General features: G+C 39.3%; 1 protein-coding gene across 1 annotated transcript in view; it reads left to right on the forward strand.

Moving 5' to 3' along the window:
* Nucleotides 1-26,836, forward strand: part of adgra1b (adhesion G protein-coupled receptor A1b) — a 182,799-nt gene that overhangs the window by 100,880 nt on the left and 55,083 nt on the right. The window contains exons 13-14 of the mRNA XM_088013200.1: nt 17,414-17,624; nt 18,050-18,258. Of these exons, the coding sequence (XP_087869326.1) occupies nt 17,414-17,624; nt 18,050-18,258 (420 nt within the window). The remainder of the gene's footprint in view (nt 1-17,413; nt 17,625-18,049; nt 18,259-26,836) is intronic.

Raw genomic sequence — 26,836 nt, forward strand, 5'->3', positions numbered from 1 at the left:
TGTTCAAAGTCTTATATCTTCAGCTGGAACTAGGTTTTTCAAACTATAGTTGATCGAAAAGAATTGCATCATTTATTGACTGTTAAAATGTGAAGACTACTACTTTTGTTTTGTGTCTGAGCATCGCGGGCTGAACTTTGATGGATGCACTTTTCTGGATCTGTACTATTGATCCGTAACCAAGATATGTTTATGTTTCTCATCTTTCTCCTTAAAGGGTGTATCATCATGTGGGATGTTGAGCTCAAACAATCAAACGGCACAAAGCAAAATCTCACACTTACAAAACAAATCTGCATACAGCTCCAGTTCTGAAACGGCTTCGAATGTTCAAGGTTTGTCACAAATGTAGAAATTACAGCCACAAACCCAAATATCAAGTAAAAACTGGATTATTGTGAAATCGGTTGTTTTCTATCACCTTAACCATTCATTGTCTGAATTCTTTGCCCATTCTAGTTGTAAGCCATTTCATTCTCAGTCATACTGAACAGACATTATTTCTGAACATTAGATACCAACTTTTGCCACCTCTGGCTCTTAGGTTCCTTTTCTTGGAGGAAGCTGGACCTCCACTCCTGTCTCAAGTTTTTTGGAGCCTCTAACATGTTTTCTTCCAGGATTGTCTCGTATTTAGCTCCATACGTCTTCCTATCAACTCTGACCAGCTTCCCTGTCGCCTCTTTAAAAAAGCGTCTCTACAGCTTAATGTTACCACCACATTATTTCACTCTAATGGTGGTTTATTCAGGTTTTTTTCTTTTCTGCCACTTATAGCATTGTGAGTAACAGACATTCACAGTCAGAAGTTCATTTTTGGACTAACTTTAGCAGACGTTGGCCCACATACTGTGCCCCCTACATGGGATTGAGGAAAAGTATTGACAGATTCCCCACCTGGGCTGTCGATATTCCCTGTATATGTTTTGCATTATAAATATACCCCTCAAATGTGAGGGAGTAATTTTTGCCACCAAATTCATCATCAGCTTGGTGTGCTACAGATGACCACTGCAGCCATTAGAGTTTTATTTGGAGCAGCGAAGGGATTAGTGGGCAGGGATTAATATTGTGAAAGGAGGACATATAAATACAGCACTCTTCCTGCCTCTTCTCCTGCTTTAATTCCCAGATCCGTTAGATTTGCCCTGGCATTGCCCAGGAGCATTTTTCAGGCAAGGCACTTAAATGCAGAACAGGAGAATAGTCCATTAAAGACAGGCACATCTCCAGACAATTCTAATTACAGCTTTAATACAGTTAAAGGGATGTAATTCTTCTGCTTTTTTACGTGCTTGTGTCCTAAAATGCTGTGTTGATTAAGAAAATTGGTTTAATTCTAAGCAAATAATACCGATTTATCCATGCAGGAACACCTGATTGTTGTTAATGCCGTATTGTAACAGTCTGATGGGGTTTCTTTTTTTTATGTGTATTAATTTGGCATACAGTGTCTGTGTATCTGAACACAGCATTATTAAGTTCATGGATGAAGGGATGTGTGTTTGTAATTTGTTGGCACCCCTCATCCTGCAAGATTCAGATGGAGTTGGCAAGCTCAAACAGGATCTGCTGCTTTGCTGGGACTGAGGAAGCGCCATTATCCTGTTTAGACTCTTATCCATGAACATATTCTCCAAATCTCCCTCTCTGCAGTCCTCCACCTGCTTTTCACTTGTTTCTTGTAGACAACAACAACCCGTCAGCCCTCAGAGCCTTTCTTATGAGCATGTTTCAGAGAGAAATCACATCACCTGGCTCCAGCTGGAAAAAACGTATCTGGCTGTGCCTGCAAGAAAAATAATTTAAACTTAATTCAGACCAATCGAAACACTGAATTAAACTGTATCTGCCTTTTTTTTTTCTGAATTCTTACTAATTTAAAGTCCTAAAAAGCAGGTGGTAATTATGGTGTTGAACAAGCTGCTTGTAGCATGTTGTTCACAGACCGTTCTGTTAAATGACCACAAGTTCCCCGCTGCACACATTTTGATTCATGTTGATGTAAAGACCATTAAGACATGGGCCGCCTGCTTCTCTGCTGCTCTGTGGAGAGGAAAGTGTTAAGTCACTCAGATTAATGAGCAAGTTTCCATGGAGACGAGTTATACCTAGAATACTTGTTTGCGACCAAATCCAATAGTGGAGGAGGATCTATGGGCCAATTTGTGTCAGTTATGTCTAACGTCTAAAAAAGAAGAAACACAGCAGCAGGAAAAAGTAAGTACGCTCTGTATTCAATGATTATCAAATTTGACAATAAACAAAAACTCTGTATCTGTTTTCTTACATAACTGTGAGTACATTTGGGCCTCTCTTCTTCCTTCACCAATTGTTCATGAGATTAAAGTCCCAGACTACGAGTCGAACCTCAGTTCTGTACAGTCAAAGTGTTTTATGGTTTTTGCAGCATAAGTGTGACTCCAGGTTAAGACGCAGACCTGAGTCCCTTTTTCTCGGGTCCTGTAGCTACAGAACCAACCCAACTTCTCCACCACCGTGCATGATGGCCTCGCATGGCGTCTGAGGTTTTTCAGCCGATGTGTTTGTTGGGTTTCTGTAAACCTGCTTGTTGTTTTGGTCTTATCTGTCCAAAACACATTTCTCAAAAAGTGTTATTGACTTAGATGCAACTTTTTTTTTTTTTTTTGCTTAATCTTAATTGTCTTGTTTTCCACTTCTGAATAATTACTTTAACCACAAAAGACAGCTTTGAAATACCTTTATAAACTTCACAAGATTAATTAGGAGCAGCGGCTGCTTCTGTGTGTCATTTGTGTCTTTTTGCCTTGGCTTTGTCTTCTGTATTCTCCAGAGCAACAAAAGTGCCAAACCTCCAGTTATCTAGAGGTTGTCACCGTTTTTTATGATTAATTAATTAAGTGCATTTGATTAGTACCACATGGGTTCCACTTACCTTTCTAATCCTAACAAACTAACACGTGTATTTAGTTTTTCCCTCATAAAAAGTGTATAAATCAGATCTGTGTGGATGGTGGTGTTTGTCTCACAACAGGATTCAATATTTCATGCTCATCGGCTTTTATATTTACTTGGTTATCATTATTATTTCATACCAGTTAATTCGAGAAGTCCACTGACCTCCTCAAAATGCATCATGACGCCCGCTCCCATGATCAATAGCTGGCCTTGAACTGCCAAAAATGAGAGACTGTGCAAAACATCACAGATTCAAGAAATTTAAATAGTTCTTGAAAGTAATTGGCTGATTCAATCTGTCAAGTACACACACCAGTTCACATTCATTTCACCCCCGTGCTCAGTCTTAAATTACACTCTGAAAAGGCCGATGGAGGGTGCGATTGTTCTTACCCCTCCTCTCATCAAGTGAGAGACCTACTTTAATCACATTGATCTGCTGGAGTGCCCATGTTATGGCTGAATCCACGTTTGCAGCTGCAGTCAGAGAGATGGAAAAACTTCTGACGTTTAATATCTGCACAAAATAGTTGATTTTAGCTTGAAGTGAAATGAGTTTAAAACAATACTTTCAGACAGAAGTAAGACGTTTATTAAGGAATAAAGAGTTCAACATGACCTTCATTGCGTCCAGGTCTTGTCATTTAATGTTCCTGACTGATGATCTAAAACAAACAAAATCCAATCTGGGAGTAATTTAAAAAGTATCAGCTCCTTTTGGACATGTGCTGAATTAGGAAATGCTTGTATAATAATCCATCTGGGCAGCGCAGTGGACAGAACTGCACAATGTAACATCAAATAATGACTCGAGACATTTCACCTCAGACAATGCTCACACACCCACTTTCTGTGACAGCCGACTGTTAACACTGCGCCAAAGGATTCCTGTCTGTCTTCAGCAGAGCTGAGTTGAAACCGAGAAGCGTAAGAGACAAAACGTTCAAAACCTAAAACACTTTGAAAGAAGCTTATGTAAGTTCTGGGGGAAATTTCCATTAGATGTGCTTGACACTCTCATTGGCACTTCTGGGAAAGGCTTGTGAAAAGTCTTAAATTCAGTTTAACCTCTACCCCAGACAGCTTTGGATAAATCTAACCTTTAGTTTGAATAGATATATTCAGTTGAAGAAAAAAAAATCCACTAAAATATATATATATTTGTGACATGTGCATACCACTGTTATTGCCACATCTGATGCATATATTTCATGCAACCATCGTTTTTTACTCGGCTCATCCCACAGGTTTTCTCTTGTAATGAGATGTTTTTATTTATTTATTTTCAACAGATTTTTATCTCAAATATCCAGATTATTAAAGACTTCACAATGCTATGCAAGGAAGAGATCCTACCCTGTACTAAATGTAACCATGAGCTTCTATTTTAAAGAGCAAGAAATAAGCCTGTGTTACGTCATATATCTGCCCCGGGGAAACAGGAAGCCATGAATTACTAAAGGAAAGTTCCTTGACAATTTCATCAACTTTAAAAAGAAACATAAATTATAAAAATTCTTAACTTACATTTATTTATAGAATTTGTAAGAGGTATTACTAAGTCTAGTACCATTAATTCTGCCTTTTTAAAAAAGAAATCATTATTTCTTAATGTCTTTTTTGTAGCATTTTTGACTTTAAAGCTCTTTAAGCATTTCTGCCAGGATTAGCGATAGTTGTGAAGGAGAATATAACAACTTAATCACTTGGAAATACGTTATACATTTTAGGTTTTATGTAAAGTTGAATTTCACATTGGTTTTATTTTACTCCTACAGTAGCTTTTACATAGTTACTGCTTAATTTCAATAAATAATAATGAAATATCTGCAAGTAATTTTTGTCATTTAAATTAAAACATATTTGGTTGAAATATAGTATTTTCTCTTCCTTTGTGAAGAGCAGCACATGATTGTGCTTCATGCTGCTGCTGTATGCATTTCTCTTTGACCTCTGGCTACTTTTATTGTTCAGAAACTTCAAAACTCCTGCATCAAATTTGTAGCTAAACTGGAGGAATGTAATGTAATAGAAATGTAATCTTAACAGTGAATTCAATGTTTCTCTCAAGGCCACAGAAAATTCAGTTATATAAAGTTCACCATCTAAAGTGCAAAAAAACAACGTATTCTTTGGAGCACTCTGTGCTTTCTGATGTCAATGGTTTTATTTCTTCAGGTTTTCCTGCACAGTGGAAAATCTGTAGATGTCTTAATACAGAGGTTTTGCAGTTTAATAGTAGTTAAATAAGTATATGTATTTATTTAATGGTATTTTAGCCTTATCTGGAAAAAAAAGTGCATCTTTGTGGCTTTGAAGTGATCAGGCTGAACAAACTCCCTAAACTTGACTTAATTTTGAGATCCTTAAATTCAGTACTCTGTGAACTGCCAGCTTCTCCAGCAATGATTGTTTGGACCTTTTACTTTTTATTGAGAGTGAGAGTAATTGCTGAGCGGACGTCAAAGTGAACAGTTTCCCCATTATGTTGGTCATAAAATGAGCTAAAGATTTTTGTATTCAAATCTTCTTTTATTGGTCTTTTGTATTCATCAAATTTTCTCAGAAACGAAACATAATGAATATTTATCCCAGGTTCACTTTTTGAATTTAATTGTAGAAAGAGATTAACTACAGTGTAACCTGATATTTTACTTAGACACAAATCTGAATCTAACATGGAAAAACTCATTATCATTGTCATAAAGCAAAGAAACCAAACCTTGTAGTTTAAACTGAAGGAAACATTTCTGCCATGATTGTGTTTTTATTAGTTTCAATTAATTTCCCTTAATCAGTTTTGGTTTACTTTATCAGTATATTATGCCAGTACACCAAAGAACTTTCCATATGAACCTTTAACATGTACTTATTGCCAACTTTTCACATTTCTATATCTTATTGATCCGTTTGTGATCAAGTTGTCAGATTTCTGAAATCACTACATCAACTCCAGTAGGGTAAAGAGATTGCTATCATCTCTGTCTAACTCAATACTTCATCATCTGTGGGCCTAATTCAAAGAGAATACAACTGAAAAGTATACTCTTGTTGAACCTCATTTATTCAAGAAGGTGTTTTTCTCACATTCTTTCAGCTCTGCTTTCCTCCTTACCAGTTCTAAAGATAGCCTGCTGTGTATGTTGGGTGTGAAAACACATTTATTTCCCAACTGAGAATAAACAATCAATTAAAACATAAAAGTCTCACAGTCTTACCTTTAGAGAGACAGCCAAAGTATTTAACAGAATTACAGGCTTCTGGTGAAGAATAATAATTGTATGCCCTAAAATGAAAACAACAAGGCTTGGCTGTTTTTTTTATTATTATTTTTGACCAGTGCACGGTCCAGATTTTACTGATACACATGCACACCACTGCTTCAAAACACACAGATTAAATCTGAAAAAAAAGAAGAATCAATAAAATAAACTTGCATATTTTTAAGGAGCTGTATGTTCATTTTCACAATGTTTCTACCTCCTTAATGCAAGCTTTTCAATATGTCGGCAAAAATAGTAAGAACCAGTGTGACAACAGAATAAGATAGAGTTAAAGTTGGGATAACATCTTTATGGAGGCTGTGGTCTGATTTCATGTGGAACAAAATCTTGGCAAAACATGCACAGCTATCTGGATGGAACTGAGTATTTTGACAGTGTGTTATCTTTTTAAATCAATATCACAGCCAACACCTGAAATAAAACCTAAAGATGGTCCAACTGAACATTGAAATGCTGGGATTTGAACAAACCTGATCTATATTCTTTGCAGCTTTGTGGTATTTTCTTATGTTGTGTAAAAATAAACACCCCACAGTGAGAAGTTTTCCCAAATTGATTTTTTTTTTTTTTTGAAAACTATATGGTTTGGTAGTTTTATTCAGCTTATTATCCTCAAATCTCTGTTGGGCTTGACACCAAAACCGATAAAGTTAGAAACTGGGTTTTTCTTGCTGTGGTGAGCCTTTCAGAAAAATGGGGGAAGCATTATTGGAACGGACATGTTTTTCCTCCTCTATCTCTTTTTGTACCAGAATAGTCTCTTATCATTACAGTACTGCATGGAAATCTGTTTTTATTGATGACACCCTGCTCTGAGTCACGATCATTTTTAGCTTTATTAACAATGGTGCACAATAAGCCTCAGTGATGTGGAACCAAGACGCTGGTGAGACAAGGTCCTATTGGATTGTCCAGACAAAATTATACATTTAACACTTGAAATCAATAAATGTCTCCGCTAGGATCTGCCTTAAAGGCGCAGTTGGTTTATTAGTTATGCTTTGATACACAACACATTAATTAATTTGCACTCGACTGTGACATTTAAATCAAACTATGTCCTCTGTTTGTTGCAGCCTCTTCTGTGCTTGCATTAAGCCAATCCTGTGACGTGACACTTTGAGTCACAGCTGACTGAAGAGAACATGGCTGACGTCTGAAGCGCAGCTCAGCCTCTGGAAAGAGTCTGATTTCCTGCATCAAATCTCGCCCCCCGCCCCTCTACCCTTAACCGACCTCCTCATCCTCTTGAGAGAAAACAGAATCCTGTTGGCATGGTAACCATGAAGGAATATTGTGTTTAATTTCCCTAACAAGGATAAAACTTAAATATCCTAAAGAGGAATCCAGCTCTTAAGCTGCAACCGTGGCAATCGTTTTTGTGAAACTTCTCTTTCCCTCTTTTGGTTTATATTTAGATTCTGTAAATATAGCTAAACACTGGCATGTGCAGTTGGAAACCTGTCAGAGTTTAATGAATGCTGCTTAAGAGCACACCAGTATATTTTCCAGAATCTGAAGCATCGGGAGCAGAAAGGACCGCCTGAAGTCTGCCAGTTCCGATTTGTCATTGTGCTTTTGACCACGTCTGCAGTGACGGGAGTGCCAGTGATTACAAAAGAAATTATGCAAATCTGCCATTGTGCCTGTCAGCAGTTCTTCTTGGCTGGAAGACAGCAGAGCAAGCTGCCCTTTATATTACATTCACTTTATATTTACAGTCATGGAAAAGAGTAATCCCACCTTTTAATAGGTTATATTAAAAAGAAAAAAAAAGAAAAGTTCTCAGTAGTTTAAAACCTAACTGAGCAACTGCAGCAGCTACTTTAGGATGGATGGATGGATGGATGGATGGATGGATGGATGGATGGATGGATGGATGGATGGATGGATGGATGGATGGATGGATGGATGGATGGATGGATGGATGGATGGATGGATGGATGGATCCTATGTAAAAGCATCTTTTGGCAGATAAGATTTTTTTGGAAAAACTTAAATTGAAACTTTATCTTATTTATTCCTCTGGAGATGAAAAGCACAAAGTTGATCATTTTAGACGTGAAAAGATTCAAGATGTTTTTGTTTTCTGAGGAGGAGATGAGACCTTCTGGTTGTTGAGGACGGTAAAAAAAAATATCTGCAAAGTCTCATTTTTCAGGTCTTTTTAATATGCTAATGTTCAAGAAGGAGGCGTGGCTCATTAAATATGGCTCTTCAGAGAGCAGGTTTTCTCCCAGCTATTAGTTTCTTCTGGAAATAGTTTGTGGTGTCTTAAAGAAAACATCTCTGGATAAACGAGATCAAATTAGGTTTTAGAGGCAAAAATCAACTAAGATGAGTTGATTAATTTGATTAAATTGAAATTAAGTATCAAAACAATATTTCTACTGAGCATGTACATGGATGTAGCATGCACATAATTTGTAGAGTAGAAAATTAGTTTTTGTTTAATGCTCTCTATGCCAAATATTCTGTAGTGAAACAGTGAGACGATCTGCCCAGCAGCTGAAAATGGGTCAAAACTGGGCAATGAAACAGAGAAATGATCCCCAAACACATCAGTAAATCTGCAACAGAATGTCTGAAGAGGAAAATAAAACAAGCTGCTGCAGTGGCCTAATCAAACCTCTGTCCTGAACCTAATTAAAACGCCTTGGCAGGATCTTAAGCAGAGCTGTGCACAAAATGAATGGAGCAAACCTCAATGACCTGAAGCCATCCTGGCAAGGGGAGTGGATCAGAATTACTCCAAAATAATGAGAGACTGGTCAGGTCTCATAAAGGATGGTTACTTTAAGTTATTCTCTCCGAAGGGGGTCCTACAGACTGACATGTTTTGGCTTTTTGAAAAAGTTTTTATAAAAAGAAGTTCTTGCTTTTTAGATTACAGAAATGAATGAAAACTTTGGCATGTATTTGTATTCAACTCAAAACTTTGCTAAACAACGTTTTGCCAAAATTACTTATTACTGACTTTTTTTTCTCCATTCTTCTTTCCAAAATAGCACATTCTCTGTCAGATTAGAATAAATCTGTAAATATCAGTTTTTCCAATCTTGCCACACATCCCCAATTGGATTTAGATCTGAACTTTGACTGGTCCATTCCAACACAGCAATACACTATGATCTAACCATTTCTATGGATTTCTGTCTATCTTCTCAGGGACAATAAGTTGTAGTAAATGATATTTTATAGCATTTCATTTTAGCATCTTGCAGGCTGCTTTCTGGGTGAACCTGCTTGAGTGGTAGACCTTTGCGTGTTGGCAGTTGTTTTTGAAAATCTTTAGCTCATGGATTATTTTCCAGAAAGTGCAATGACTGATTCTCAATTTCTTTGAGACTTCTTTATAATCCCTCAGCAGACTCATAGGCTGGTATAATCTTCTTTCCGAAGACCTGGGGCAGCTCTTTCAGTCTCATTATGGTGTTCACTCTCACTCCAACAACCACCAGACTAATTGAGGTTTAAACAGGACAAACCTCCTTCGAAATGAGTGTGTGTGTTCTCATCATTTCCACCTGATGTGATGCGCCTGTGTGTGATTTCACCCATTTCAAGTGGGAGTAAATATGAGGGCTTCCTAATTTATTCATCACCAGGTGTTTCATCCTTTTATTACATTCTATAAAATATCATTAATGTCTTTTCCATCGTTGTTTTAAATTACTTATTTTTTTTTTTTTTTTTTTTTTTCCGGATGGTTCAAATTGGAAAAACAATTTTGACTGTATGCATGGCTAAGCTTTAGGTTTTCATTTTAGAAAAAATAATTTAAACCAGGATTTGTTTTCCTTACTATGTTGTGTTCTCATGACATACAGCAGCTTACAAAAGTATTTGCCCCCTCTTGAAATGTTCCGTATATTATTACACTACAAACGCAACAAATGTGTCATTGGCTTTTAATGTGAAAGACCAAAACAAAGTGTGAAGAAGAGAGTTGTGCATGATTCAAAATTTGTTTTATGAATTGAAGAAAAACTGAAGTGTGGTGTGCAACAGTATTCAGCCCCCTTTTCTCTGAATGCAACCATTTGCCTTCAGAAGTTGCCTGATGACTAAATACAGTCCATCTGTGTGTAATCTAATCTCAGTGCAAATACAGCTGCTCTTCATTTCCAGAGAAATATGTTTGTGGTTGTAATGTGACAAAATATGGACATTTTGAAGGAGTATGAATGCCACTGTAATTAGTTTAAGATCTACAAATACTTTTAAACCTCAGATGTGAAGGTGGGTCTAATTCAGTATCCTAGTAAAGAAACCCCTCGACGACCTCTTCTTGTCCTCTTAATGTCTGTGCGCATTAAGCAGTGATCCCACTGAAGTTCAGGAGCCAGGTCTAAGTGTGATGTTTACATCTTGATGTGGTCAAACACCACCGTTGTGTTTTACCCCGCGGGGTGTGTGCAGCTTTTCTTGGTTTCATCGAGCAGCGCTGTGCATCAATAAACAGGTGCAGAAGGCGACAACCTGAAACAGTGGGCAGCGTTCAACCTGCATGTCCTTTGTGAAGAAAGGAATGAGTGAGGTGGGGGGAGAAAATTAACCTGAGGCTGAAGCAAGAGACAGAGGGGAGTGACTAATTGTGGTTACCACGGCTACAGCATGCAATGCGGCTAGGAAAGGAGGGGGTTTTGGGAAAGGTCACGCAGTTTAGGTAGAGACGGCTAAATCAACTGTGATGTGAGAGGTCCCTGGTGATGCTGGGATTGAGGAAATGTGGCTGTTTGGGTTGCTCAAGAGGAACATAGATTGATTCTGAGAATGAGACCCTGTGCATGCCATGGCTTATAGCAGACCCTCTGGGCTGTAAATCCCTTTGATTTGCCACATAAAAGATGTAGAAAGAGTAGAAGAGGGCAGGCGTGTGAGATAAAATGTATCTTAAACAAATGTATAATTTAAAAACACCACCCTCAGGGGGAAAGAGGTCAACTGCATCCATTTCTGGTGCATCTGAGGACGGCTGCTGGAAAGTGCACAATGCCCACGTTTAACTCCTCCTCTGTCATCCGGCTTCAAATCTGCAGCTCAGTCCCTGATGTCTGTATCCTGTCACGCCTTGAAAATAGACTGTCGAGTTTAAGCCGCTCAGAGAAAGGAAATGATGCAACATAAGTTTCAAGGCGAGGATGCTCTGTCTTGCTTTGTTCCCCCACAGACACACACTGCAGGATGGAAATCGATAGCCTTTCAAGAGAGAGTCGATGCAGAAACAAATAGCAAACAAAGCTGACGCTGTTGGATCACCCCAGGCTTTTCAGCCCTGGTGACTCTAATGTAAAGGCACTATGTTTCTGTACGCCCAGCTCTTATTTTACCAATACTGAATTATTTTCAGGAAAAGAAAGAAGCATGGACATGAAAATAACCCAGATCTATATATCTCTAGGGTGTCAACGTTTAAAAAAAAAAATAAATATATATATATTTATTTATTTTATTTTATTTATTTATTTTTTTTTTAAGCTAGCCACACTACTGTGGCCAGAAAAGCAAACATAACAAAGCATGGAAAGTTATTGATGAACTCGACTGAGAAATTTGACACAAGTTCCTCCTGGGCATTGGCTGGTCTTAATGTGCAGCTATTCATTACCTCTAAGCAGGAGCAGATACAGAAAATGTCAGATTTTGTGAGTTGGGTTTATATGCCAACAGTAAATGTACTAATAACCAACATCTATTGATATCATCATGTTAAATTTGAAAGTCCTCAAATGCATCTTTCATTCTTTTTACCATGTGGTGGAACTGTGTTAATGTTTTCCTTGTCTTTCTTTTGTCATGTTTCTAAAGGTTTCTGTGTAAGGATCCAAATCCAGAGAGTCATTTGAGATATAAAAGAGCCATTTAATAAAAATAAAAGGAAACTAAGAGAATCTCTGGACTTCAGGTGAAGTTGCATGGAGACAACAGTAGGTGAAAGAAAACGAGGAGCCTAAATGCTAAGGATCTTGATTACCTGAGAAAGAGCAAAGAGCTGATTGGGAACAGGGTGCAGCTGTGAGGAGAGACCAGGCAGGCAGGCTGAGGGAGAGAGGGAGGGGAGTTAACGTAGATCAGGGGTGCCCAAGTCCAGTCCTCGAGAGCTACCATCCTGCAAGTTTTAGAAGTATCCTTACTCCAACAGACCAGGATCAGCTCTGATAACGAGCCATTCATTTGATTCAGGTGTGTTGAAGCAGGGATGCATCTGAAAGTTGCAGGATGGTAGCTCTCGAGGACTGGACTTGGGCACCCCTGACGTAGACCAACCAAGAGACAAATAACAAATAAGTAAAAAATAAACTTTAAATGACTAACCAAAGTGAGAACAGCTGGAGAAGACTGGTGTAAAATAAAGCAAAGAGGACAGAGAAATTAAACAAAGAACAACTAATGCAGAGCACAAATAAACAAGACGTCAAAATGAAAACAGTGGAGACAAAAAAACCTCACGATCCTGAATCTTTTTTTCTTTTTTGGAAAAATTTTGTTTACTTCATGAAACATTGTATTGAAAAGAAAATAATAACACCCACTAATAAATGTTTGTTTTTTAATGAAACTAAATACTTCAAATGATTACCTTTTAAAATAGAATAAATACAGTATAACACAATGGGCAAACTAATGAATATCCTGTTTAGCAACATGATTTTTGTTGTAAATTGTGCTTTTTATCCTGATTCAACACACTTTGGTGTGATCATATACATATGAGCTCAGGCCAGCTGGAGTCACCTATGATGACCCACACACTACCTGAGCCGTGCTGGATGTCTAACCTCTGTGGGATGCTCCTCCTCTCCCATCGCTTCATCTTTTTCCACTTCTTTCTTCATAATCACCTTTTCCTTTTATTACTGTAATAAATTCTTTTTTTTCTCCCACCTCGTCGTGTCCCTGGTCTTCTGTCCTCACCTCATCACGCACCATCATTCTGTTCAAGGATGCTTAATACATGTGATTTCCTTCAACCTGTATTTAACCGCTGCATGCTCTTCACATACAGTCATGTCAAAAAATTAGGACAGTCTATGAAAGCCTGTGATATATGCAACAAAAAGATTCTGTTGAAGTTAATATTACTAAAGCAGGTAAGCTGTGCTAGTTTTTTCCTGTTGGAATGCACATTTTTGTTGCTATATTTTGTTTAATAAGTAAAACTAGGCTAATTTTACAGTGTAACTCTATAATAAATCACTTTTGGTTAAAATAAGTAATCTTCTGTGTCTGCGGACTTCAGCACAATATCTCTGACGTGCATTAAAGATACAAATGGTGGATAAAAACTGATGCAGTGCCTGGTGGCCTTCAGTGATCACCGACTGTTTTAAGCACACACACACAAAGGCTCCGTTTTCAAATGATGGACATTTATTATCATGGTGGCAGAGTCCTCAGTGGAGTGTAGGTAGTAAGTCACTGCAATATTCTTAATAGCACAGTTGCTGTACCCTTTGCATCTTATCACTATGCCAGATTCATCCTAAAATGTCTCACCAAGCAGCTGCACAAACAATCCACACCGTGTATGCCACCAAATCCCAAACTACGCCCAGGCCTCCTGCTCATAGACTATTTACTGGTGTAGGTTTTGTAGGAAACTGAAGGAGGTTTTGAGTTTTTGGATGCAGCCTGAACCCGTCAGGATGTTTAAGAAAAGCCCTGGGATCATGGGAGGAATAAGCTCAGCTATGTGTTCATATTTATTATCCAGAAGGTCATAAAAGAACCAAGAAAAAAGGACGATAAATCAGTTCATGACAAAACTCTAATCATGTGCTTTATCACAGAAATGAAGGAAAATAGCATGATTTTAGAATAAAAAAGAAAAAAACTGGGAACTAGATTTAGAATAAAAACTTTCACCATATGTAATAACTTGTTGATATGAATGCTTTCTGATTGCTTTCTGGCACTTTACTTTCTGTATGTCAATATCCAATGTATGTGACAAATTACAGTTACACACTTTTATTAAGGATTTCCAAGGTAATTAGAACTTTAATATTGTGCAATAGTTGTGGAGCAGGACTGTCCAATATGCTGCTCAATCTCTCACAGCCAGCTAAGTGAGTTTGGTGGCATCAACTAACTCACCTACTCTTTGGTTACCGTTGGAAATCCTTCAGATCGTGACAAGGTCGTGGAAACATCCTCACACGGAAAAGAGAGCCAGTCTTGGAACCGACCTTTTGGTCACACCAGGCGAGGGATGAGATGTGGTGCCTCTGATGGGTGAAGGTGGGAGAAATATTGTGGAAACAATATGAGGGACTGAGGACATGAGAAAAGAGGAAAAACCTGCACCTACACTAAGAGCTTCCCACTGTACACTGAAGCAGGTTTTCCAAATTTCTTCCAGTCCTATTTTTTTAATTATTTGTGGAGATCATGGTGACCTTTGTGCAGCCTTACATTTAGTGCAATTAATAGGTACTCAGATTCATCTGAGCTCATTCATTCAAGTTTGAAGTCTTGTCATCGTAGAAAGCTTGAAACTTCATCAGAATTATCATCTCTATTATGAATCGGCAACATCCCCTTCATCATTTGAATAATTTCTAATTAGGGTCATTCGATGAATGACTGCACTGTGATTTTTTTTCCATTTTCCCACAAAAATGGTGCAGAAATATTGTTATATTATATACTATTGTTTTGAATCTCTTCACTTCTTGATCATCAAAGAAAGTTTTAGTTTGTTTTTCACACAAAAACATTTCATATTCTGAAAGATGTGGACAAAAACAGGAGCAATTTTCTAAATGATTTGAAATTCAGCTCATGCTGGCAGCTTCTCCCTTTGAGCTACATGTACTTAATTTCCTTTGAAAGTACAAATAATTTTTTCTCAGTGGTTAGAATTAAACTTTAAATTATTATGAGCTGACTCAGTTACCTTCACTCAGAGTTTAGTACACATGAGGCCTTACAGACATGAACTGTGGACCGTTGATGTGGAAACTCCAACCCTGGAAGTGTTTTAATGCCTGAAATGACCAGACAGTGATTCTGCATGCCAGTGAATACCCATGGGTTGGTGATCAGATCCAATACCTTCACATTTACAGTTCCAAAACTACTAAAACTGTAGCCATACAACTGTTTACAGAAAATATGCTGGAGTATCCTGAGTTTGCTCATGCTGCATGGCTCTCCTCTGCTGGTGAGCTGGCTGAAAGCAGGCTTCTACACTTTAACCTGAGTTACAAATTCAGGCCATATGGGCACCACAACAAGTCCAGCCAGTCATAACTAAAGGAGCAAATTCTCATGTAGGTGAGACTTTGTTTTGAAGCTACATCTGCTAAGGTTTGAGCAGCTTGTCTGCAAACCAGTCGACATTTTCCTCCTATCAGCTTGGTGTGATGGTTATGCTATAAAGAGCTGAGCAGCAAAAAGGTACTTTCTTCTGTGAAATTAGCATTTAAAATGTGTTTATTCTGTACTTCTTCTTAAATCATACCCTATCAGTGACTACACATGATGTCCATGTAAATAGGAAAAGAGGGCCAAAATTGAATTGTCATTGTTTGCTGCTATGTTTTGTACTTTTATATCCTTGTATTTGTGCTAAATATTTTTTCGTTGTCATGGTATGCTACTCTGCTTTTTCGTATTTTTTGCTTGACGTTCTTTCAAGACTTTATTTGGTTTCCCTCCATACAGGCTTAGAGGGCTCTGTCAGCTTAACCCAGTAAGCTTTTCCTGGGTTGCTTTGTAATTCCATTTAGCCACGATCCAGAAGGAACCTCCAGACACTGCAACAAAAAAGACAAAAAACAAGAAAAAGCCAGAAAAAACAGAAACACGACTGCCTTATAACGACTTTTCGGTCAATATGTTGAAATTCACTCAGTTCCATGAGTTACTAAGCAGCTTGAGTTTTCTTGTTCTGTTGTGGTTCTAAAAGCTGATGAGGTTGTTACTGAAATTAGATACTAGAATAAAAACCAGGTCGTCTGAGTGTTAGATTTTCATCAGCCTGTCAGTATTTTGAACTTTTTTCCCATGTCATTAAATTTCTCACTTTTTTTGTGTATTTTGTAGAATACAGTTAGGTCAGTTATTTTGTTTGTTAGATGCTTGTGTCTTTATTTAATTAATCATCAGTCTGGATTGCAATTGAAGGAATGACTGAATTCATATTGACATAAAGACATTTTAACGCTGAGAAATGTACAGAAACCTTGTTCTTTTTATGTAGTAGAGACTGCTGCATGGAAAGGTCATGAATTCATCATTGAGATTGATTTAGATAGACGACGATGATAAAGATTAAGTTTGATGAGCTGTTAGACCGGTTTATGAACCTTTTTATAGTTTAACAGATTAATGAAACATAGCATTAGATAGCTTTACTACACAGTTAATAATCAATTTGTTTCATTATTTTAACCACTGTATGAATATGTTGTTGTTTAAAACTAAAGCAATTTCTTTATTTCTTTGTTCAGTTGCATGATACTATAAAACTGATATTTTGACCTCATCTTGATGAACAGTTTGAAAGTTCTCCTATATATAAATTAAGTTACTTTTGGATATTTAACTCGGGATTTCTTTGACAAGTTGTTTAGTCAAAATGTGCAGTTGTCAGGCAGGAAGGTCTGCTCTGTTTTATGCAACTCCGCTGGGACTTTGGCTGAGCTGCTGGAGGAGCCTGGATGCTGCCTGACACTACAGGGAGAAAGGAAGTTAGAGACAGAATCAAAGTGAATTCACATGTGGCCAGAGACGGCCGGTGCACTCACTTTGACATTTCCAACCTATTTTTGTCGCACTGAAATGTTTGTCTTCGCATCATGTTCGCAGATATGTTATTGTAGGAGGTGGCTGGGGGGATGGAGGGAGGGGTGTTACGGGGGTAATTAGTTGGTGAATGGGAGATAAAGTCACAACGGTTGTCTCTTTAAATCAAGCTGCAGTGTTGATGTGTCCTCAAGCTGAAATGGTAAGAACCATTCCACCTTTGCTGCAGAGTCGGACCTAACCGGCACACCAAAGCGCTTCAAACGTGCGACTCGTTCCTTTGCTCACTTGTCCCTTCAACACTGAAGAGAGACGTTTCTGTTTTTTCTTTCTTTGTTTTAATGGAATACATGTTCACAGCAAAGTTGGAGGACACTATGTAACTCCTAAAGTCTTTTATCTGATTGCTTTTTTTATTTATTATTTATCCGCAGAACTCCGTGGCAGTCGCCTCGATCCATTTACCGCTGGCTGGTCCGCCTGCCTCCTCCTCTGCGTTGCAATCTGTTGATAACTCCACTTGCAGGCTGCAGTTCGTCCTGTTTCGCAATGGGAAACTCTTTCCCTGCACGGGGAATTCGTCAAACCTCGCAGACGATGGGAAGCGCAGGAGCGTCTCGACACCAGTTGCTTTTGCCAAATTAGGTAAGAGGAAATCCATTTCTATCTTTCACGCCTGTGATGTCAACGCCGGACCGAATGCATGCACACGCGTGCGCGCGCTCACATACGCAGTCACGGCTGTGTATTTTTTTATTTATTTATTTATTTATTTTGCGCAACATGTGGATTGCATAGATACAAACATTAACAAGGTGCGCTCAAATGAATGAATGAATGAATGAATACATGAATACATGAATGAATGGCTGAAGTCAGAGCACGGATCAGATTAAATAGAGTTTACTGCAGTGTGATGCACGAAAGTAATCTGCAACAGTCCAGCTGCAGTAACTCATCCGACACTTGCATGTGTGCATCGTTTTGCCTGCATGGGTGTTTTTAGAGCCGCGGCTCTGCCACTGTTTCCTCTCGGCTTCCTTTCCTGAACGTGTTGCCTTTCCTTCCAGATGGCTGCAGCCGCGGCAGCTCTGTGCACTCCGTCGCAGTCGCTCTCAGGCACTTCGCGCTGGGTGTAGACCCCACCGCAGCCTACTGGGATTTTGACCTGCTCGATGGACACGGTGGCTGGAGGGCAGAGGGCTGCCATATAACCGCCTCCGGGGGCAATACGACCACTATTCACTGCAGCCATCACAAGAACTTTGCCGTGCTAATGGTGAGTAGTTATTTCACTATGACCCCCCCGCAACACATAACGTGTCTTCCACATGCTTAGGGCCCATTACGGATCAAATCAACCTTTTTTTCCCTCTATCTTGGAGTAGACTGAGTCACGTGTTTTAAAAGAGGACCTTCAAAAGCCTCCTTTATTGTTGCTCCCCAGCAGAGGGATTGGATTGCCAAATGCTGTATGAGGATTTATTAGCGTTGGAATATCATAGAGTCTTCTTTTTCTTTGGGAAACAGACGAGGAGAAGTTGTGCGCGTTTTACAGTCTGCCATCCTTTCCCAAGCTGCAACAGAAGCGATGCTCTGGAGAAGGAGCGCCCTGTCAGGAGCGATTCGACTCTGAGCGCAAGTGGTGTGCTAATTGGTTGCAACCATCGCGAAGCAGAAAAAGAAGAAGCCAAAAAAAAAGAAAAATGCTGGACTGTACAGCTTAGCGTCGTTCATCTGCGTTTCTCAAGTTGGTCTCGACGCTGCAAGCCGAGATGCTTCCCTCTGACGACGTCCCCCCCTGTGTTCAAATTGATTTCATGAGGATTAGAAGCACCAAAAGCGCAATGGCAGCGCATTGCAAGGTCGCTCCTTAGAGTCGCTGCTTCTGGTCCGCTTCTTCTTCTTTTTTTTTTTCTTTCTTTTTTTTTGGATGAAGAGAAATCCTCCGGATGTTTACCGAAGAGTGGGATTCGTTAGACTGGGAGGTCAGTTCTCAGTGGAGCATGAAAAAGTGTTGTGCCTTTTTTTTTTTAACCTGCATATTTTAAGAACCCGCCGATCAGGTTGCTGTCGTTGGTGGAAACATGCTGGATCAGGGGGTGAAACAGAAAAAGCCGCATTAGAGCAGGGAAGAAGAAAAAGCAGCGTATGATAAAAGCACGGGGTGCACAGAGGGGTAGAGGGGTGGAGGAGGTGTCTGGAGAATACTAAGCTGTTGTCAGATGGAGAGCAGATGTCAGGATGTCATTGTGCATGTGTGTTTTTCGCTCCAACACGGCGCGCCATCAGCGGGGCGCGCTGTGGCAACCGGAATGACGCCGGCTCTGATTTTATTTATTTATTTCTGGTCAAATTTAATGACACCAGGATAATAATTTGAACTTCAAAACACGTCCGACAGGCAGAGAGGGGTTGTCATAGCGATGGTAGAAAGCCGTGACGAGAACGTCCACATCACGGTGAGCCGGTGTTTGCACCGGAGATTGCGCGCGTCTGCTAATGCAGTCACCACACCCGCCTGGTCTCTGCAGTGCCCGAGAAAAGGACCCTTATTTACAGACCTGTGACATCACTCCTCCGGTCGTAGCACCTTAACTGCTTTCTGATGCAACAACGATTCCCCTCAGCTCAGGAGGCTTCTGCAAGTACAAAACCTGTTGCATAATCTTTTCATGTCAAAGGGAGACGGATTGTCACTACCGCCTGAGTGCAAGTTGGCCATTTACTCACTGTGTGCCTCCATGAGCGGAGCTGTCATTTGTAATTCAAGCAGTGTCAGATCTTGGGCGGTCTGCAGGAATTTAGCATAGTTGTTTAGTGTATATGAGAAAAGTTGAACTATGTCACCTTTCCATGTAGTCGCACAATCACCGGCCACTTTATTAGGTACACCTTGCTGTTATTAGTTGAACCTGCTTCTGCTTTCAGAACTGAGACTGAGCGTTTGGGTTCATATTGACATGGCAGCGTTAAACAGAGGAGAACACTGGAGCACCGAAAACTGAGTTTATTGATTTGAGTTTGGTTGGTGGATTACCCTGCTGGATGTAGCCATCTAAAGATGGGATCACTGGGTTGGATTTTAGTTTATGGAGCAGGAGTGTTCAGTAATTTGTGAAAATCAGAGAACCTTGGCTGTTTTTGACATCCTCAGGCCTGCCCATCCTGTGCCAACAACTTTGACACATCCAAGCATACTTAAATCCTCTTTCTTCAACATTTTTATGTTCAGTTTGAACTTCAACAAGTCATCCTTACCATGTCAAGATGCGTAATTCAATGAGTTGCTGTCAAGTGATTCATTCTGTGTGTTAACAACAATCTTAACAGGTAGCTTTTATAATGGCCTATTGGCATTAGAAAGCAGTACCACCTGCTTTGCTCCTATATTTACTCTCCTGTGGTGCTGAGTAAATGTACAGATGATTACACTGGATATAAAACTGCATTAACGCTACTGACCATATATTTCTATAAATTGAGTCAAACTTACTTTAGATAGTTTTTCACCCACAGAACACGTTTTTGCTCTTTTGCAAAACACGTGTTATATTATTATTTAATCAAGATAACACCTTTAAATGGTAGGTTGAGACAAATCTGCCTCTTATGACACAAAGCTCAGAGCTTTCTTGAGTGTGGCCTTCATTTTTTCTGTATTTGCATGTTTTTAATTAATTTCCTTCCTCATAAAATGAGCTGAATCGGAACATTTGAGTGGTGCCCGAAAACACCGCATGGACTTTAGTAAAACTGGACCACAATAAAACATGTTCAAATAGGAATAGATCAGATTTGATCAAACCTTCCAGCAATACCTACCAGCCTAGTTGATATAAAGTCACATGTTGTGGTTGATTCTGGCATCACAGAAAATAATTGCCAGGCAGACTTTAACCCCACCATGCAGCCTGGTCTCTGCCATCGCCTCAGCCCCAGCACACAACAGAAGGAAGGAGTTACACTCAGACAGATGGAAGTTGTTAAGCTAAGCTAAAGTAGCTGTTCAGCTGTTCATTTTAAGAAATGTACCAATGAATAGTAACTACAAGAGATGAATTAATGCTACAAAAACTTTATGTTAAATGTTCTCACAGGAGGTTGAGGTGTGCATTGCCCTGTTAGTGTGTGTGTGCGTGCGTGTGTGTGTGTGTGTGTGTGTGTGTGTGTGTGTGTGTGTGTGTGTGTGTGTGTGTGTGTGTGTGTGTGTGTGTGTTTGTGTATGCAGGCTCTGATCCCAGCATGGATGTCCCTAGAGGCTGGGGATTGGGCTGGAAAAAAATAAATAATGAAAATCTTTTTAACTTGCTTCAAAAGGAATTACATGGTAGAGAATCTCCCTCTCGTGGTTTTGTAATCAGAATGCCAGATTATGGACATGGGATAGGCTGTGAGTAGAAAAGCTCAACTCAGCTAGCTTGTGGACTGTGACTGGTGCATTTTGCTGTCCAGATGAATCACTGTGTGTCTTTAGCATCTAATAATACAGATCGCTCCAGATGGGGCAACTTTTGGATGTCAGCCGGCGTCTATTTTGGAGTTTTGTTTTCTTGCTCCATGCTGAACCTCTAGCATGGAGCTGTTGAAAAGCAGCCCCCTCCAGATTTCAGCACCAGGGACAGTTCCTGAACATTTTTCCCTCTGCTCCTCCCATAACGCCTCCTCCTCCCCCTCCATCTGCCTCACGCAGGCCCGTATTTGCCGAGAAGGAGGGCTGACTCACTCGTTTACAGCAGTGCAGCTTTATCGTTTGTCTTGGTGGTGGTGACAAGCCTCAGTCCCACTCTGAAGCTTCTCTGAGCCACTCGCCGCCCCCTCTTAAGACACACCTTTTGCTCTTTTCTGTCAGAAATGTACAAGTTTATCAAAATTTCAATTATTTTGTTTGTTTATTCAGAGGTGGTGTCAACAGCTAAGTTTCTGCATGTATCTGCTCCGGCTCACCAGGCTGTTTACTATGCAGGAGCAGACCTTTGGAGTTAAACACACACTCAGACACAGTCACACATGGTGTAGGTGGTTGGTTCTGTAAGTATCCAATCACAAGGAAGGCTCCAGGTCATGGCTCAATAGGAAAGTTGTATTTTTTTTAGAAACACCTTCTTATTCATGGAGCTGGAAATAGTGACTCTGTAAAAGGACATGATTCCTAAAAACCAGGTCAGGATTTCTGGTGCTGGTTCTGCTCCATCTGAACCAGACCTGATAATGTTTATCATGTATTTATGATGGTTTATGAAACGTGAATGAAGGTATGGAAGGCAAGAGTGATACAATTAGATTGTGTTTACTTCTACTCTAATTGAAGTATGGTGTTTATCACCATACTTGTTGCTCTGTCAAAATAAATGTCTCTTGATTCAGTTAGCAGCATGTTCTATTAAAACATGTAGAAAATGCCATCATCAATTTGCTTTTATCCAATGGGGGAAAGTCGCATGTTAAGTAGTTATTGTTTTTAACAAAACACTTCACTTACAACATTTATAACGTACACAGAGAAGGATCTTTTCTTCTTTGCACAACCACACTAAGTTTTCCAGATTCCTGGGTACTTTCTTCTTTTCAGTTCACCGTGTAGTTTTCCCATAGAATTTGGGTCATAACTATGTAAGAAGCTTGATTTCTGTGTTGATTTTGCCATATGTTAGTGATATGTTTTCTGCTAAAGGCCCAGTGATGACCTAGTTTCAGTTAACTAGTGAAATCCAGCAGGTCTGTTTTTAAAATGTTCAGGTATTTCAAATGACATGAACTCTAACAGGTTTTCTAACAGATCCTCCACACACCTACAAGCAGCACAAGGCTCCTTTCTATATATTCACTCTTAGTTTTATGCCAGAACGACCTTGAGATGCTTGCTACCTTATTCTCAGCTCACCAGAAGCACACAGTTCCAGCAGAGTTTAGCAGACGTCAGATGTTTACTGTACGTGATCATGGCTTCACTCCCAAACAACTGGTTTGTATGTAGATAAATTGTTTCTACCAAGAGTTTGTCAAACCAATCACAGCTTCAAACGCGAGGCTCACCATTACCGCTGAGCTTTTCAGATTTTCTCTTACCTTGCCCTGTCATCCTCCTCGCTGTGCGCGGTGACAAGATGAGTATGAATCCTCCTCCAGTTTTATTGTTCACACTTGCACCTGTTTTGAATGTTTTAATTATCGCTCTAATTGTAGATGTGAGCAGGTTTGGGCTTGTAGCCGTTTTCTTGGAGACATTTCTTGACCTTGACCTTGACCTTGCTGTAGATCAGCGTCTTCCTTGTTTGAACAGCATGCTCTCTTGTCCTCTTTTTGAAGAGAGACTAATAGACATTTACCTCTGTGTCATGACAGATACATACCGAACACAAACAGGAAGTCCTTCTGCAAAATATCCCCCCCAAAAAAAACACAGCATACTTTTAAAATTAACATTAATTTAAAAGAGATTATTACATTTATTTTCGCTTTTGTGATTTGCAATTATAGAATTGTTTCACTCTCTAAATAAATTAAACTAAAATAAAGGTTCTCCAACTATTTGCACATTTTCCAGGAGTGCTAACAGATGTGGCCAGTGTGTGATGAAAGGAAAATTATCAAAATAATTGACTAAACAATTATTTTGTTTGTAATATAAAATAGCTTCAGAGAATTGCAGGCAAAACTACAATTTTTCTGCCTATAAAGGTTGATACAGCTGACGACAATCTGTCGTCTTATTTGCTGCATCTTGATTTTAAACGTAACCGTCCAGGATGGAGGATGTCTTGATTAGCTCTCATTGGCTGAGTTCTCTAGAGGCCGAACACCAACTCGACATTCCTGTTGACTCATGACACTAAGTCTCCAAATCAAGTGACACATTCAAGAATATTGTCTTAATGAAAAAAACAAACCACTGAGCTTATAGAACAATAATTTATTTTCTTTCTCTATTCCTCTGTATATAGATTAATGGTTGTATGTCCTCGTTAGTCAATCCGTGCTCAGCCTCGGTATAATGAGACAACAAGCCGGCTTCCCTTATTTGCCCAGAAACACACCGAGCTCCAGCACTTTATCCCCAACCTGTGGGCTCTTTTATATCTCTGAGGCATTTTTCTGCTGGAAGAGCTGCAGTACATGACTGTTTTATGAGATGGAAGGATTTATGACAATAATAATGATGACCCGTTTAGATATGTGTGGTGTCTCGTAGCCCTCGGTTGGCATTTTCTTTTTGGTATGTGATGTAAAGGGAGGAGAAGAGAGAAAAAGTGATGATATCAACTGAGGCAGTTTGTTGCCTCAGTTTGTGTTAGTGGATCAAACACGGTTTGCGACGGAAGATCAGGGCAAGAAGTAATATAATATAAAGCCACAACCTACGAAGAGTCATGGCATTACATTGAATAGTCTTTGAACATATCTCAGTGGAAATACATTTAATATCACATGTGATGTGTACTGAGGGACAAGCCACTGACTTCACATCCTTCCATTGTCCTAAACAGAGATACTTACACGTGACAGCAATCGTACCCACCATCTGATCTACAGCTGCAAGAGTTGGAAAATCGTAGTCACCCCTCTGTCGCCAACTTGGCAACTCTGTCGATATTTTAGCAACTTTTCAGACCCCACTATGCACCTCTAGTTAGCATGCATATGGTAATAGTGAAATAAAAAGACTGTATTTTCACAGGAACATACCTCCAGCAGAACCAGGCTCAACGTGAGCGGCTAACTGTCACCGCCAGCTTTGAGTTTGAGCCCAGAGCAACACATAGTAAAAAGTAAAACGTTAATGCCAGCAGTAGCTGTTTCAGGACAAAGCTAAATAGATAAACTATAGCACTGTAGCACAAATGAGTGAATGAAAAACACTACAAAACAGAATTTCTGTCAGCAACAACTTCTTTAATTGATGTTTGTTGGAGAAAGACCAGGTTGAATACAGTTGAGTTAACAGAACATGATCTGTCTCCCAGTCCAGGATCACCAGTAAAACTGCACTCTGAGAGCAAAGTGCTCTGTTGGGAACATACGGAACAACTGGATGTCTAATATAGGATGGAGATTGATTATTAAAGACTTTACAAGTAAGAAGGGGAATTTTAAATTAGATTCTTTATTTAACAGGGGTACAAAGAAGAAAAGCTAAACTTGGAGACATCAGAACTCTCACTGCAGAATTCTGGATAAGTTGAAGAACTTGAACTTTTTGGGCTTCCCAGTCGTAAAAAATGCAATAGCGAAACCTAGAAGTGCATGCACCAGTTTTTCTGGATTACTAGTTCATGTTTCTATTGTTTGCAATATCGCAGAAGTAGAATAAAAAAGTCCTAGAAAGTTATGGGATGTAAATATCATGACCTGGTCAAAGATGACACCAAATAACATTTGGAAATATAATCCAGAAAAAGTGACTAAATCGATTATTTTCATACTTACTTGTCTAAATACCCACAAAAAAGAAAATTAAAGGTCATTAAGGTTATTTCTTCAAAACTTGCACATAGCTGTTTGGATTAATCAGCTTTATGAATAAATATAGGTTAGTATCAACAAGCTGGAAATTTAAATCAGACGTAAACGAGGGACTACCATAGACTACCCACACATATTATTTTTTCAGTTCAATTAAAAATACTTTAAATGTTATAACTCATACAATTTTCTTCAGAGTTGTTGTAGTTGTTGGGGCCAAGCAGAATCTCCTGTAGCGGTCTGTGTTACACTGAATGTGAAGAAAGCTCTGACTGAAGACAGTGATTTCCTCAGATCAGTGTTTGTTGAGATGATTAAAGAATTATAATATACGTTTATTAACTAATGATATGCTAATAGCTCATTAGTTCAATCCATATTCAGGGCAAGCAAACAATGCAAACAGTGAACATAGTTATGCCAATAGTTAAACTATATTAACATAGCATTATGCACAGTTATGCTTGTAATTTGATATATTAGCACTACAGATTAAACTGCAATGCTAAAAATGTAACATTTAGTGGTGTGCTTTCAGCTTGACAGTTTTCAGTCTACAAGCTAAGTACCAAACAGCTGAAGGGTAAATTACTGCACGCCTTTATGGCAACAAATGTCACTAGAAGTTCCACTTAGACAAAAGTGTCATGCATTTTTGTTAGCCTGTCCTCTGAGCTCCTCACCGGAGCAAATTCAAAGCCTTCAGCTCAGTAAGCCAGCGCTACCTTTCACCCTTCACCTCACTTGCAGTAGCTTTTTATTGCTGCAGACATTAAAAAAGCTCCAGCCCACCTCTGTGCCTGCTGGTAGGCAGCACTGCAACAGCTAACATGAGCAGGCACAGAGAGCTTTGGGTTTAAATTGCAGGGAGTTAACCTACCGTACATGTATTACACTTGGCTCTGGTTAATTTTTAACAAATGTACTTGTGCTCCATTTGAAAGCATTTCTTTGGGTTTGCTGTTAGCTGTGTTAGCTGCTTCACACACAGGGTCTGCATGCACTGTTCTTCCTGTTTGCGTGTCCTCACCACGTCAACAACATACATTTTGTAGACCTTTTGTGTTGCTAGTGTTGTGCCGTAACCTCTCACTGTTTGCTGACTAAACAGGGCGCATTTGCTCGGTGTGAAAGGGAAGGGAACTGACTCATGATGCTCGCACAGAACAGATTGCTGCTGGCCAGCAACCTGACATGTGATGCAGATTGTTTTCCACCTGACTAATGACTTCAGAGCTCACTGATTGCCATTAATCTGAGACATCAACGCTTTCATTTGGCGTTGCAGGAGTTAGCCATTGCTTACTGCTATTCCCTCTTCCTGGTGCTTCTATTTTAAATGCCGTGTATATCCCTCTCTTAGCCTGGAATTGCATTGCTTTAACCTATTGTTA

Source organism: Poecilia mexicana, unplaced genomic scaffold, assembly GCF_051168715.1.
Source record: "Poecilia mexicana isolate PSO_F unplaced genomic scaffold, ASM5116871v1 scaffold_15, whole genome shotgun sequence".
Taxonomy (NCBI): domain Eukaryota; kingdom Metazoa; phylum Chordata; class Actinopteri; order Cyprinodontiformes; family Poeciliidae; genus Poecilia; species Poecilia mexicana.